Below are 15,901 nucleotides of genomic sequence, written 5' to 3'. Positions count from 1 at the left end.
GTTTTTTTCTGTTTCCATATAAAACAAAGTACTAATTTTTCCAGATCTTTAAAGTATGACAGAGTCATTGCATTAAAACTGTAGATTGCTTTGTATAGAGTATAGACAAAGTATAGACATTTTAACAATGTTGATTCTTCCCAGCCATGAGCATGGTATATTTTTCCATTTGTTAACATCTTCAGCTATTTCTTTTCTCAGAGTTTCATAGTTCTCTTTATAGAGATCTTTCACGTCCTTTGTTAGATACACTCTCAGTTATTTCATTTACTTTGGCACTATTGTAAAGGGAATAGAGTCCTTAATCATTTGATTTTTAAGTTGCACTCCCTCAGTATGATTTTGCGACTGCTTTCTACTGTCTGCCAAGTGTCCCAGGAGAGAAGCTGTGGTCACATTGTATCTTATGTACTTTTGTAATGAAATGTCTCAAAAATTTTTCATAGCAGATTATTTTTCTTAGATTTTAATAAATCAGACAAAAGTAGAACATAGTGATTTATCAGTTTAATTTTTTCACAGAGATTTTCATGTAGCAATGAGAGTCAGCAAAGGGAGACCCGTCTTGGCTGTGTGGGCGTGGCTGCTCGCCCGCATCCCACCCACCCTGCACCCCAGGGCCTCACAGCAGGTCACGTGACTGGAAGGGGCGCCAGTTTGAAGCGCAGATCGCAGCTCTGGGCATTGCAGCCTGAACAAGTTCTGGGCACCTGCTTCTCTCTACCACCCCAGACTCTTCTTCCTACCTGAGAATAAAAAACTATCGTGAGCCACTAAGTTGTAGAGTGCTTTGTTATGCAACATTAGATAACCAAACATTAAATAAATTCAAATATATAAACCACGAACGCTTATAAATTCCACCTGATAGCCGAGTTTCAGTGTTAGTAATCCCAGACACACCATTACTGGGGTATATCTTTGGGTAATTTACTTTCTTCCTTGAGTCTCGGTTTCCTTATATCTAAAACATATGGTGATAACACAGCCTACCTGCAGAGCTCATGAGAGCACTGGATGAACATGTGTGTAAAGTCCTGTGTTGAAATGCCAGGCCTATGCAGTGCTCAATTTCTGGTTAGCCATCTTATTCTCCTGGACAGAGAACACAAGAATGAAAAATTCCACAGGTGACATCAAATGTCTTTTTGACCCACATCAATGAGATTCTTTAACCAAATTACAGAATTGTAGTTGAATTTAGAAAGTCTAAAAGCAAACGGCAAGAAGTCAAAGGGAGCATAGATCTGGTAAAATAATTTTCAAGGGGCATAACTTACCCATTAATAAGCCAAAGTTTACCCCAGCAGTTTCAGAGTAACCATTTCAGGAGTGGATCATACCTCCATATCTGGGTTGTAAGAACTGTTTCAGGTATGGGCAGTCAGAAGAAAGATTGTCATTGCAGCCCCAGGCTGAGAGGAAAGGTGCACTAAAACCCAGACAGCACAAGGAGGGCTTTATAAGAAGACTAAATTTGGAAATGCCTCAAGGTGTAAGGAAATTACGAGGCAGAATGGATAAACCTGGGCTGTAAAGCAAAGTCACTACTGCCCTTAACCCTAAAGTGACAAAGCTGGTTGCAGTTTCTTGAACACAGAAGGAAAGCACCATGTTGAGTAAGAGGACGATAGGAGACTGGGATTCCTGAGTGCTTCTTCTTTCCTCTGCTCTTCCCAGGTTGTTGGCACTCAGCCAGGCAGAAGCCTGAGGGAGGCTGTTGCAGCCCACACAGGTCAGTATCTTAGGGCAAGATACCAGGTAGAGGAGAGTGCAGAGAGGACCTGTTGGGGTTCATGGCAAATAACCAGGGGATAATGGGGCAAAAGTGGTAAGATTTGATATCAACCTATGTGTCCATCAATGGATGAACATGATGTAGGAAAGTGACTCCCAATCTAGGAGCCACTTGACATCCAAGTGGGTGGGTCTTTGGCTTCACACAAGAAAGAATTCCAAAGACAGCTGACAGAATAAAGTGAAAGTGGTATTTATTTAGAAACCACAAAACGTTAGGAAGTCTACTCACAGAGCAGAGGCAAGTTCTCCCTTTAGAAGCAGCCCCTGGTTCCTGTTGCCTTTCTATTTAAGCAACAGGCTAAACAAGGAGAGGAGTATTCACAGCAAGGGTTCTAATTGGTTGGAACTCGCTGCCTTCATCTTATTTTGATCAGAGCAATAGAAACTTTGGAGGCGTCCCAACTCAGCAAGGCAATGCTGCTGCCATACCCAAAGCAATGCCAAACCTCAGCCTCAAATGGGCACAGGAATTGTGGTACATACACACAATGGGATATTACACAGCCACAAAGACAATGAAATGCTACCATTTAAACAATATGGATGGAACTGGAGGACATTATCTTAAGTGAAATAAACCAAGCACAGAGAGATACATCTCACATGTTCTTACTCATATGTGGGAGCTAAATATTAAAAACAATTGATCTCATGGAGACAGAGAATAGAATGATAGCTACCAGAGGCTGGGAAGAGTAGTGAGGAGTGAGGGATAAATGGAAGATGGTTAATGAGTGCAAAAATGTAATTATGTAGTATTAACAATATTTGACAGCACAACAAAGCAACTATAATCAATACTCAATACTAAGTTATACTCTAAACTAAAAGAGTGGCATTGAAATGTTCCTAATATAAAGAAATGTTAAATGCCTGAGGTGAATTACCCTGATGATTAATTTATACATTTTATACATTTCTGTATAAAACATCACATGTACCCTATTGCCGGGTCCTCCGGCAGCTGCAGTTGAGGGAAGATCGGGGCCAGCCTGATCTCATCCCAGGGGCTGAGCAGGATGGTGAGTGTCGATGGCCCGAACAGGAACACACGGAGCCGGGAGTCTGTCGAAGCAGGAACTCAACTTTATTGCAACAAGCAGACGCTTATATAGGGCGTGTGGAAGAGGCGGGGAAAGGAGACAGGAACTGAGGTGGCGTGATGGGTGGTAACAGGGTTAGACCAATGGCATGATGCCACGTTGGCTGTATCTAGGTAGAGGCAGTTTCAGGCCGGGCCTTGCTGAGTCATTGCTACACGAAAGTAGCTGGATGGATCTACTTCTAGTCAAGATTGGGAAGTTGCACTAGGCCTCAGGCACATGGCAGGGCCCAACACCCTATAAAGATATATACCCCTAATAATTAAAAATTTAAAAAGAACAGGCTCAGCACTTATAGCTCAAGCAGCTAGGGTGCCAGCCACATACACTAGAGCTGGTGGGTTCGAATCCAGCCCAGGGCCCACCAAACAACAATGACAACTATAACCAAAAAATAGCTAGGCATTGTGGTGGGCACCTGTAGTCCCAGCTACTTGGGAGGCTGAGGCAAGAGAATCACTTAAGCCCAAGAGACTGAGGTTACTGTGAGCTCTGATGCCACAGCACTCTACCCAGGCGACTCTGTTTAAAAAAAAAAAAAAAAAAAAAAAATTTAGAAAACGCATCCTTAACATTTCCCTATCCACTTAGAATTAATGTTGCATGACTTCAAAAGAAACCTTGCACTCCATGCACCCACACACAAGAACGGAAGGAAGGAGACTGGTAAGAAGGGAACATAAACACCCCAGAGAAGGATGCTGGTGTTGGAGCAGAGCCTCTTTAGTGGAGGTGCTGTGATCAGATCTGGAAATATTAAATGGGCCAGCTGGATTTGCTGGGTGAATTAGATGAGGGGTGTGAGGAAAATAGAGGTCAGAATGACTCAGAGGGTTTTTTCTTGAACAGCTAGAAGGACAGCTGCCTTTTGTTGACACAAATTTGGGAAAAGGAGGTTTTTGGAGAAGAAGCAAATCAGAAATTATGTTTTGGACATACTATATTTGTTAAAACCATGGGATATCCAAGTGAGGATGCCAAGCAGGCACTGAGTCTGTGTCGTGCATCTTCAACTTATGTATTGCAAAGCATTCTCCAGATTGTTCCATGTACATTTAATATTGCAGTGATAACCCACATATTGTCAGATTGTCTCATGTGGCATCTCACTGTTGACTGTGTTCTTTAGCAACAATACTCCCGGCTAACTTATGCACACCAAACAATACTTCCCTGGATCTTAACTAATGCACACCAAACGTTCACAGCCTACTGGCCGGTGGAGCTGGTGCCACATTTCCAAAACCGAAATAGTCAGTAAATGGGGCATATCACACACTGATGCCCTTAGTAAGAAAAGCGAATTGATACTTTTTATTGCCACTATTGTCTTTGAGGAAATGCAAATTTCTACATAGTTGCATAATCCTTTTTTTTTTTTACTTTAATGACCACCAAACTCTTGTTAATGTAAACTAAATGGAAAGTGTTGGAAATGCTGAGTTTTGGTCATAAAAAGAATTTTATTAATTATTAAATATAATTTTATGAAGCTCATAATGAATAGTAGGTATCTTAAAATTAGATAGCAGTAATCATTTTAGAATATTAAGGAACATGCTCGGACTATTGCTGAATTCCACTTTTAACTGCAATAAGTGGGTGTTGAAAAGTGTTTTTTTTCCTTCTGCACATGCACACTTTTACCTTGAAATATAATCTAGACTTTTTTTTGAGACAGAGTCTTACTTCGTTGCCCTCAGTAGAGTGCTGTGCCTTCACAGCTTACATCAACCTCCAGCTCCTGGGCCCAGGTGATTCTCTGGCCTCAGCCTCCCGAGTAGCTGGGACTACAGGTGCCAGCCACAACCCCTGGCTATTTTTGTGTTGCAGTTTGGCCGGGGCCAGGTCTGAACCTGCCACCCTCGGTATATGGGGCCAGTGCCCTAACTCACTGAGCCACAGGCGCCTACCCTTGAAATATAATCTTATATAAAGGTATATTTGGACCACTGTTCATAAGTTGGGAATGCTTTAATTTATTTGTAGGTATGTAATGGAGAGTATCTGTTCCCTGCCCTTAAATTATTTTTTGGTTTATATTGATCAACGGTTAATTTCCTGCAAAAAAAAAAAAGAGGGGGGGAAGATACTTGTGTATGACTTTTGGGCGGTGCCCATAGCTCAGTGGATAGGGCACCAGCCACATACACTGAAGCTGGGGGGTTCAAACTCAGCCTGGGCCAGCTAAAATCAACAATGACAACTTTAACAAAAAAATAGCCAGTTGTGGCAGTTGCCTGTAGTCCCAGCTACTGCTACTTGGGAGGCTGAGGCAAGAGAATCACGTAAGCCCAAGAGTTGGAGGTTGCTATGAGCTGTGATGCCACAGCACTCTACCAAGGGCAACATACTGATGCTCTGTCTCAAAAAAAAAAAAACAAGATATTTGTGTAGGACTTAGATTCTTTCTCATATAGAGAAATATTGTGAAAATTATCAAGCTACCATTTTCTTTGAAGGTATCTGGAATATTAATTCCAAGCCTAGAAGATTTTTGAAGATGATACTTTCATTCATCTCCTTTGCTGGAAGCTGCCGGTCAGCTGTGCATGGCTTCTCACACAGGAGTGGCAGGGCTCAGCCTCCTCTACCCACAGTAGTACCATCATAAGTCAGCAGGCCTGAGTTACATCTCAGGGTCTGTGACTGAGTAATTATCTATGTTGCAACACACGTCATTTCAATGTTTTCTTTCTTAGTCTCTTCATATTTAAATGGTTTATATATGGTCCTGGCTCAAACTCAGACTACAAAGGCAGATGAAAATGACAGGGAAAATTTTATCTAAATAGTTCAAAGCTTTCCCAAGGTTACGGTAAATCTTTGACTCTAATACATTTGAAGCAAGCAATTGTTACTGAAATATAAAGCATTTTTTGGAAATCATCGAGGCATCCACCCTAATCCAACTCTAACCCTCTAACTCTAACTCCTTAAACCAAAGCCCTATCTTTCTAACTCTAACCTAATCCTGCTAACCCCAACCTGACACCTCAGCCCTAACCCCCTAACTCTGGCCCAAGCCTCATCCTCGCCCAACCCTAAACATCAAACTTTTTAAACAGAGGGCCAATTCACTGTCCCTCAGACCGCTGGAGGGCCGGACTATAGTTTTTTAAAAAAAACTATGAACAAATTCCTATGCACACTGCACATATCTTATTTTGAAGTAAAAAACAAAACGGGAACAAATACAATTCACACCGCTTCATGTGGCCCGCGGGCCGCAGTTTGAGGACGCCTGCCTAAACCAGACCCTAGCTCCTACCCTACCTATTCACACTCATCTAATCTCAATCCTAACCCGTACCCTAACCCTTACACCTGACTTGGACCGTAACTCTAGCCTCCATCCTCTAACCCTAACCCGTAGTCCTCGCCCCACCCCTACGTAGCCCTAACCCTCTAACCGTAAGCCTGACCCTGATCTTAACCAGACCGTCAGGGATCCGCCCTCCCGAATGGCTCAGCGTCCCTGCGGCGGCTAGGGCACAGCACCCCGGAAGACGCCGAGGCCCGGATGCAGCCCGCTCCGCCCGGTCCTGGAGGCGCGGCTGCCTCCCGCACCCCGCAAGACATGTGCGCAGATCCCGGTCTACCCTCCCGGGCGCCCAGCAGCCTGGCGTCTCCCACTCCTCGCTCCTCCGCCAGCGGCACCCCCTGCCAGGCGCCCCAAGTCCGGGAACTAAACCGTGGCCCGACTGAGGACCGAGACCCGATCGGCCAGTAGAAGCGCGGCTCGCAAGTAGCGGTGCAAGGAGCGAGCCCACGCCGGGAGATTTTTTTTTTGTCCCGCCTCCTCACTCATCCTCCAATCGCTTCTCTCGATGCCCGCCCGCCCCTGGGATTCGTTTCCGGTTCCGCCTCTTGCCTTCCGGTCTGGTGGACTTCCGCGTTCCGGCTTGGCAGTGGGGGGGACTTCCGGTGGTGGCCAGAGGACTGGACGTCGCATGGCTTCGCAGGCCTCGCTGGTGGAGCTGGGCTTCGCCGAAGAAGCGCCGGCGTGGCGGCTGCGTAGCGACCAGTTTCCCAGCAAGGTGGGCGGGCGGCCGGCGTGGCTGGGCGAGGCCGGGCTGCCGGGGCCCGGGGCCCTGGCCTGCGCGCTGTGCGGGCGCCCGCTCGCCTTTCTGTTGCAGGTGTACGCACCGCTTCCCAGTCGCACCGATGCCTTCCACCGCAGCCTCTTCCTCTTCTGCTGCCGCGAGCCGCCGTGCTGCGCCGGCCTGCGAGGTGCGCCCCTACAGGGCTGGGGCCGTGCTCGTACCCGCGCCCGTCTTGTTTCCTGACTTAGGCCTCTGGTGCGCGCGCAGACTTGAAAGTCTGAGCGCGGACGAGGGTGAAGGGCCGAAAGCACAGCTGCTGCCGGCCCGGCTCCCTCCCTGTGGTTCCCCGGGAGCCCCTTCTCCTATGTCCTTGAGGGCGGCTTCACTTTTACTAAGTGAGCGCCTCACTATGCCCACGCTCATTTGTAACCTCCGGCTTTTTGATAAATCAATTGCTACTAGGTTAACCTGTTTCCTCGAAAATAAGACATCCCCCGAAAATAAGACCTACTTACAGGAAAGATAAGACGTCCCCTGAAAATAAGACCTAGCGCATCTTTGGGAGCACACCTTAAAATAAGACACAGTCTTATTTTCGGGGAAACAGGGTAGCAATAAGATAATAGAAATAGGGCACCGCCTGTGGTTCAAGGAGTAGGGCGCCGGCCCCATATACCTGGGGTTCTGGGTTCAAACCCGGCCCTGGCCAAAACTGCAAAAATATAATAATAATATGAATATGAATATTTTTTAGAAAGATAGGTCCCAGTAGCTTTTTCATGTTTTTGGCAGGCCGTCTTAATGATTAGTGTTGTTACTCGATTAACTGCAGCCGGGTCCAGGAGCCAATTGGTTGTGTATACCAGACAAAAATCTAGTTTCTGGATTTTAAAAGCCTTTCCCCCTTCCAGAGAATAACTCCCTGAAAGCAAAAAGTTCATTTCTCTCCTTTTTTTTCTTTGAGTGTCTTTCCAATCTTATATGGAATAGAGACTCAGATATGTGAGTTGCTATTTTGTTTTATTGAAAATACAACTTTTCTTGTTCTTTTCTCAGTTTTTAGGAATCAGCTACCCAGGAAAAATGACTTTTACTCTTATGAGCCACCTTCTGAGAATCCTCCTCCAGAAACAGGAACATCTTTGTGTCTCCAGCTTAAGTCTGGTGCTCATCTCTGCAGGGTTTGTGGCTGTTTAGGCCCCAAAACTTGCTCCCGATGCCATAAGGTGCATTACTGTGGTAAGGTGCATCAAGCTCTGGACTGGAGGTCAGGACATAAGCAGGCATGTTCACAGCCAGGTATGATGCAGTTCAGTTTCATAGCTTCTGTCTACACAAACATATGCCCAGGATAAATTAAAATTAGAAAAGATATACTACTTATTGAAATCTGTATAAAAGATGGCAACATGAACATCTTTATAAAAGAAAGCCTGCGAGCTCTTAATCACTCAGTTATGCTACTGGCCTTACCTTGATATAGATATTTAACTTGATGCTATTCTAAAATTCTACAACTACATGTAATAGTAGGGAATACTGTTGCTGTATGGAATGCAGTAGTTTAGAAATAGAAAATTATCAGCCCATCTTCACAACTAAATGATTACTAATGATGCTACTTTTTTTGTTTGTTTTAGATTTTTTGAATCATGGAATTCCAGACCACAATTTTCTTTTTCCAGAATTTGAAATTATAATAGAAACAGAAGATGACATTACGCCTGAAGTTATGGGAGAGGAAGATGCTACAGAGATTGTGGGGAGCATGGGTAAGCAGTCTCAGGACTTCAGGTTAAACATAATGCTTGGGAGAAAGGACTGAATATGTTGGAAAGAAAGGAACTGAGAAGGAAAGGCTCTCACTTTGGAGGCTGCAACCTATAGTTTCAGATACTGCCTCAGGTGAAAAGGTACTTCTTGTACCAAGCCTCCTGAGTTATATCAGGAACCATTTGCTGCCTGCAGAGACAGCGGAGGTACACAAATTGGCGGGGAGGGGGCACAAGATGCTGGATACTTAGCAAGTGCCTCTGAGTCTCAGGTCTGTTTCTCAGATCGGGAATGAGCATGCCTAATGTATTTGGCCTGCAGCAAGGGCCCTTTAACAGTTAGTTTCTCTTTTAACTTGCCAGTTTGAGATACGTGATGTTGGTTTACCTAGAGTTTATACTCTAGAGTGGTGTCTATGCTGACCACATACTTAGAAGACTTACAATAGTAGCCAACATTTATCTAGCACTTCCTTCATGCTGTTTGTGCATTAGTTCATTAAAATCCTGACCATTGCCCTGTAAGTCATAAACTCTGCCCCATAATGCAGGTTTGGAGATTGGAGTTATGGGTATCACTTGGTTTTGACGTGGAACTGTTTAAGTTTTACAATTCAGGTTTCAGCCTAGATCTTGCTGAGCTACACACACCACTACCACAAAACTAGAGTTATAGAATCTAAATGAGAACATAAACTTACTAGTTTATAGTTCATAACAGTCACACATTCCAAAACATGTGTTTGAGTTGTGCCATGTGCCTGACCATGTGCTTGTTCCTGGGGCACAACCAGAAATAACATTACTCCGGTGGTCAGGTGCTCATGGTTTCTTAGAGGAGCCCAGATTGTACTTAGGAAAGTTAAAAATCATGTGATGGCCAATAATAGCTCAGGTGCCATGGGAAGATGTGTGACATCACAAGTTTGCCTGGCTGGGACCATGCATACATCTTCATGTGTATATGTTGTTGTTTTTAAACGGTTAAATAATGAAAATGCTCACCTTTATGAGAAGGTGTTAATGAACGCACAAGGGAGTTTCACTGTTGCTTGCTGCACAGAAAACCAATTCTGAGACGATGATTGTTAAAGAAGAAAGGATTTATTTCAGAGAATGTGTCAACTGGGGGTGGGGGGGCACAGGCCACCTCAAATCCACTTCTCAGATTATCAGGGTTAAGGGATTTTTATGGCGGTAAAATAAATAATGCGTAGAGGGAGTGTACTCCTTGTATGTTGGGGTGGAGTGCAGAGCACACAAGCACAGTGGGGAGTCATGCTAGTTCATACATCCCACGAACAAAAAATGGTGGGCAAATCCCTCCTCGGGGTGGGAATTTTAGTATTGTGCTAGGGGTTAATACTGTTCATTCTTTCAGCTTTGTGCACAGACTCAGTGGCTCTTGGTCACAGTCTATGGTGGTGTATCACTTACCTTGACTTTCTCTGGATATTCTGGTAGAGTAAGGCACTGTAGTTACCTCAGGGCTGCAAGGAGGTTCTTCTGTTTTCCTGGGAAAAACTGAAAAGAAACTGTCAGTGTACAGAAAATTACAAAGTTCTGTTCAGCAGTTTGTTCTGAGACCTCTCTCTTTTCTAAGACGGCTGTTGCTAAGCCACTGGGAGCTGAGATAACTCTTACTGTTCCATTCCTGTCAAGGCCACCTAGCTAGCTGCTTCAGTTCTAATGTGAACATTAGAAATTCCTTTTGAGAGTGGGCGCCTGTGGCTCAGTGGGTAGGGTGCTGGCCCCATATACCCAGAGTGGTGGGTTCAAACCTGCCCTGGCCAAACTGCAACAAAAACTAGCCGGGCATTGTGGCGGGGGAGGCTGAGGCAAGAGAATCGCCTAAGCCCAGGAGTTGGAGGTTTCTGTGAGCTGTGTGATGCCACCGCACTCTACTAAGGGCAATAAAGTGAGACTCTGTCTCTACAAAAAAAAAAAAGAAGAAGAAGAAATTCCTTTTGAATATGAGGGAGCTAAGACACTAGAGAATTGTAAAATTTTGTTATGAAACTGGTCACAAAGGGAGAGCATGGAGTAGGAGGGTTGAGGATAAAGCTGGGTTTGGAACGTGCCTTGTTTATATGGATGTGACTTTGTTTTGTATGATTACAAAGTAAAATTAAATTTTAAAAATCGCTCCTGGATCATCAAAAGTAAGTGAAATTGGCCAGGCTTGGTGGCTCACACCTGTAATCCTGGGAGGCTGAGGTAGGTGGATTACTTGAGCTCACAAGTTCAAGACCACTGTGAGCAAAAGTGAGACCCCATCTCTACTGAAAATAGAAAAACTGAGGCGGGGCTCACTTGAACCCAAAATTTGGAGGTTGCTTTGAGCTATGACGTCACAGCACTCTACCCAGGGCGACAGCTTGAGACACTGTCTCAAAAAAAAAAAAAAAAAAGAAGAAAGAAAGTGAAGTTGTATTGAGTTGGACATTTAGAAGAGCCAAAGAACTCTTCTAAACGACTTCAAGACATAGGACAGAACATCTCCAGGGTAATATAACCCCAGAATGAAAAGAACTGAAAGAAAATGTTAGTGTTTTCAATAAACTTGTTATTGCTAGAATGTTGCTGTTCTTTTGAGGTATTGGTTGTGTGTGTTGAGTGCTACGCAGCGAAGTAATTATGTTGGAATTACTGAAAAGTGAGGTATTAGCATGAGAGAAAAATGATGTAGGTAGTTAAAATTTAATACAAACCTAAGTCTGAATTCATATTGGAAGTATCAGTTAGGAAATTAATCCACTGTAAAGGCATAGTAATAATGGCCAGCTCAGTAGCAGCAGGTATCTCTGTGCCTTGATGGTAGTGTATGAATGCCATTACTCTACATGGAACTCCAGGCCTTGTTGGGAAGTAGTTGATTCTAGAACTGTGTCAGGAAATGTTCCGATAATGTTGAAATGTGGTCATACCAGAGATCCAGAAAGCTATCAAAGGTTCCTAGGGTCATGTCAGGAGGACTTCACAAAGATACTAACTGCAGCGGATTAAAACATATCAAATATATTTAATGGGCTTAAAATAGTTAAAAGATAATTTCAGTGGTCATCTTTGTGGGCTACTGGGCAACAAACTCGTTTCAAAAATTGGTAAATAAAGGGGAAGAATTTGTCTTTAGGGAGACATACTTGAATTATTCAAAGATGAAGTGCTATGTCTGGGATTTATTTGGAATAATTGAGTTGGGGGAAGTGGTTGAAAACACTGGACTTGAAATGATAGTAATGAAGCTAATTGGTACATGAATGTTCATTATAGAATCTGTATTTTCATATATATAATCATAATTTTCCAAAATAAAAGGAGAAATGCTTCGTGCAGGTAGCTGTGTCTTTGCTGAGACTTGAGTGTGAGATCCCAAGAGAAAGAGGCCAGCAGGAGGAATAGGGGCTGAGGGAGCTGCATTTGGAGACACGAAGTAAGAGTCCAACAGCTTCAGGATAGTGTTGATAAGAAGTGTTCACATTCTGTTGGGTGTCCTGTGATGTGCTCTGTACAATCCTAGGCCCTTGACTTGGCAGTTCTGTTTTGAACCTTGAAGGCAAAGTGCTAAGTGGGAGCCTGCATAGTAAATGCTGCTGCATGGAGGGCCTAGAAACTCAGATGGTCCAACTTTAGGTATTTGATTAAAAGTGGGTTCACTCAGCATGTGTGAATTGTCAAGTTGTAGGGATTATTCCTGTGTTTCTTGAAAGTTAATGTTGATTTTTCAGGCGAAACACTTGAGGAAGAACTAGATTCCATGGCGAAACATGAATCCAGGGAAGATAAAATTTTCCAGAAGTTTAAAACTCATACAGCCCTTGATCCAGAACAGGTAAGCTAGAACTGATCCTTCCTCATTGTGTTCTTTTCAGGCTGTGTTTTATGAGTTTATCCCTTAGAAGTAATTCAGGTAGGAGGTAAATGAGATGTTGCCTAAGATACATGGAGCTTTGGTACCATTACCCAAAAACAAAAAAAGTCCTTTTGCCCATTTTCCAATAGGTCCTTCTGGCTAGTAAAACCAACATGACATGCTAACAGAACATTATTCTCATTAACTTCCCATACCATAAATGTAAATCACTAAAGAAAACTCAGCTGAATTCCCATAAACCAGTCACTGGGATTAAATAAATATCCAGGGGCTTATAGGAAGAATAGATCTAGGTCCTAAACACTAAGAAGGTAGTTTTTAAGTATCCTTTTTAACAAAATGCAGGAAAACCATTCAGTCATTATAGGAAGCTTTTTAAAGTAAACTTTGCCCCATGTTTGTAGTTTGAAACACCATGTTTCACTTGGCGTTCGTCTCTTTTTATTTTTAACTAAGGTCCCTTTTGATGAATGAAGGTGAGCAAAGAGCCTGGGCAGCATTTTGAGTGCAGGACCTGATAATGGGGAACTGTGGGTTTATTCTTAGTCCTTTTACCGTACATTCATAGGATTAAGTTTCTAAGGTAGTAAAAGCAGCATCATCTAAGAAATAGAATTTGATACTCTTTGGGTCACATAAGCTGAACCACTGCAGGAAACTGAGAAGGTGCCAGTGGTGCTCACTGACAGCAGGATCTGATGGGGACAGAAATGCCTTTCAGGTCAGTGCTATGTCAAGTGTGGGACATATGTGGGGTTTCTCCACATGATCACCAGATAGCATGTTACCTGTACACACTTAGGGAAGGTGATCACAATCTTGACACCATCCTCGTTGGTTTTAGATTCTCAGATATGGCAGAGGTCTTGCCCCCATCTGGATTTCTGGTGAAAACATCCCTGAAGAAAAGGATATTCCATATTGCCCCTGTGGTGCCAAGAGAATATTTGAATTCCAGGTACGACTTTCTAAAAAAGACTGTTTTAGTGTATAGCCACCATGATTTATGTTTTTAAATTTATCACAGTAACTTATGCACATGGGTCAATATGGCAGCATGGAAGTGCCCTGTAATGAATGAAAATCAGTTTTTTCCCCAACCTTGGGGATTGTTCCCTGGAGGGAATTACCTTTCACTGCTTTTTCTGGTAGTTATCTGTCTCCTTTTTCTGACATTTGTTACTTGCCTAGACTGACTGACTCCTATGTGGCCACCATACATTGTGAGAGGCATATTTTACAGCCATTACTGTACAATCGTGGCTTATGCTCTTATTAGAACAAATGGATATAAGTATTAAGGTGTTTCTTACAAAGGAATTGTTAACATTAGTCTATTTGGGGAAGGTGGAAATGTTCTTGAGCTGTGGCTTCACTAACCTTACAAAGCTGTGGATGATATTTCTTTGGTTTAAAAAAAAGGAATCATGAGGACCATGGTCAAAACTGTTTACTTAGTACCAAAGTTCTTGATGCCCAGGATGAGATGACAAGATTTGTGTGAAGCAGTTTCACATGATGCTGGCAATTCTGCCTCTTCATGACTGTGTGACTTCAGAGACCCTTTTCTATACAAATATATCAACAGATGTCCTTTCTGTATCCATTACTGGAAGTTAGGGTTAGGGTTTCTTGAGTCAGGACAATTTTGTAGCATTATCAGTAATAGATATTAATAATAAAAAGTTCAATAATAGCCACTTGGGAATATCTTTCTGAAATGCAAAAGAGACACCAAACAGAAGGCCAGATGAAGTAAAGAGGAGCTTTGAAGTTGTAGAATATATTTAGATTATTAAGTATGGGAACTGTATGTCATCGTAATCCTGTTGTGTGGAAACTGAAAGATGGGGATCCTAGTAATGACCCTGGTCAAACAAGTCCATTGAGAGTACATGGTGCTCCCTGGCTTAAATTAGCATCTAACTGTGTCACCCTCTCCTCAGGTCATGCCTCAGCTGCTGAACTACTTGAAGGTGGATAGGCTGGGCACAAGTGTGGACTGGGGTGTTCTGGCTGTCTTCACCTGTGCTGAGAGCTGTAGCTTGGGTACTGGCTATACAGAGGAATTTGTTTGGAAGCAAGATGTAACAGACACACCTTAAAGGCATCTTAAAGCTTTAAAAAATGTTAATGATCTCTTATACCTTACAATTCCACTTCTAGGACTTTATCCTAAGTAAATTAACTGTACCAGAAATAGAGGTACAGAGATGTTGCTTGAGGCATGGTTTACAGTGCCTAAATACTAATAAAACAAAAATGTCCAAAATTAATTTTGGTGTATCTGCAGGGGAAGGCTATGCAGTCTCAATAATACGTTACCCATGTAGATACCAAATAAGATACAGATCTAAATTGATACTAGAGGGAGTGTTCTGGGAGGCCAAGATGGGTGGATTGCTGGAGCTTAGGAGTTCAAGACAAGCCTAAGCAAGAGTGAGACCTCATCTGTACTAAAAATAGAAAAATTATCTGGGCGGCGCCTGTGGCTCAGCGGGTAGGGCGCCGGCCCCATATGCTGAGGGTGGTGGGTTCAAACCCAGCCCCGGCCAAACTGCAACAAAAAAAAAAAAAAAAAAAAAATAGCAGGGCGTTGTGGCGGGCGCCTGTAGTCCCAGCTGCTCGGGAGGCTGAGGCAAGAGAATCACGTAAGCCCAAGGATTTGGAGGTTGCTGTGAGCTGTGTGATGCCACGGCACTCTACCGAGGGCGATAAGGTGAGACTCTGTCTCTACAAAAAAAAAAAATAGAAAAATTATCTGGGTGTTGTGACAGGTCGGGAGGCTGAGGCAAGAGGATTGCTTGAGCCCAGGAATTTGAGGTTGCTGTGAGCTGGGCTGATTATCATGAGGGTCTGGCCCAGGGCAAGAGTGAGACTCTACCTCAAAAAAAAAAAAAAAAGGCACTAGATACTATTAATAGGTGATGTTCATGGTATGACCATATTTCTGTAAAGCTATTTATACATACATTATGTACACAGTAATAAATCTGGAAAGATACATACCAAGTTAACTGGTTATCTGTGAATGATGAGATCTTTTTATTTATGTGTGCATTTCTTTCGATAATAAAAATGGGTACATGCCAAGATAAGTACCATTCTTAGAACACAGCACCCTCTAAATGTGCAAAGTTAAAAAGAAAAATAGGTAAAATGTCAACAAACTGCTGTATGGTCATCTGCTGACGGTGGAAGGCTCTGGAACTCACTGGAAGCCAAGAACGTAAGAAAAACACCGCACTTCTGTAGCTTGTGGGTGTGACAAGATTCCCAGGAATTCTGAAGTTGACAGTGTTGGGG

At 43.2% G+C, this 15,901-nt stretch overlaps 1 protein-coding gene and 1 long non-coding RNA gene across 4 annotated transcripts; one reads left to right on the top strand and one right to left on the bottom strand.

Annotated features, from left to right (window-relative positions):
- Window positions 1–490: 490 nt before the first annotated feature.
- Window positions 491–2,893, bottom strand: LOC128585783 (uncharacterized). The gene is made up of 3 exons (XR_008380107.1): window positions 2,742–2,893; window positions 994–1,095; window positions 491–746 (listed from the first exon to the last, which is right to left on the bottom strand). It is a non-coding gene; the product is annotated as an uncharacterized LOC128585783 (long non-coding RNA).
- A 2,380-nt stretch (window positions 2,894–5,273) lies between these two features.
- PDCD2 (programmed cell death 2) lies at window positions 5,274–14,812 on the top strand. 3 transcript variants are annotated; one of them, XM_053591078.1, is made up of 6 exons: window positions 5,274–7,136; window positions 8,006–8,248; window positions 8,590–8,721; window positions 12,450–12,553; window positions 13,250–13,316; window positions 13,440–13,553. In XM_053591078.1, the coding sequence occupies exons 1-5, from the start codon at window positions 6,734–6,736 to the stop codon at window positions 13,292–13,294; spliced, it is 927 nt and encodes a 308-aa protein (XP_053447053.1). In that variant the 5' UTR covers window positions 5,274–6,733; the 3' UTR covers window positions 13,295–13,316; window positions 13,440–13,553. The 3 variants fall into 3 exon arrangements, with proteins under 3 accessions (XP_053447053.1, XP_053447052.1, XP_053447050.1); XM_053591077.1 differs by lacking the exon at window positions 13,250–13,316 and adding an exon at window positions 14,542–14,812 and having other exon boundaries at window positions 5,280–7,136; window positions 8,635–8,721; XM_053591075.1 differs by lacking the exon at window positions 13,250–13,316 and adding an exon at window positions 14,542–14,812 and having other exon boundaries at window positions 5,282–7,136.
- Window positions 14,813–15,901: the final 1,089 nt, after the last annotated feature.

Source organism: Nycticebus coucang, chromosome 5 (assembly GCF_027406575.1).
Source record: "Nycticebus coucang isolate mNycCou1 chromosome 5, mNycCou1.pri, whole genome shotgun sequence".
Classification (NCBI taxonomy): Eukaryota; Metazoa; Chordata; class Mammalia; order Primates; family Lorisidae; genus Nycticebus; species Nycticebus coucang.
This window is presented reverse-complemented; position numbering and strand designations above follow the sequence as displayed.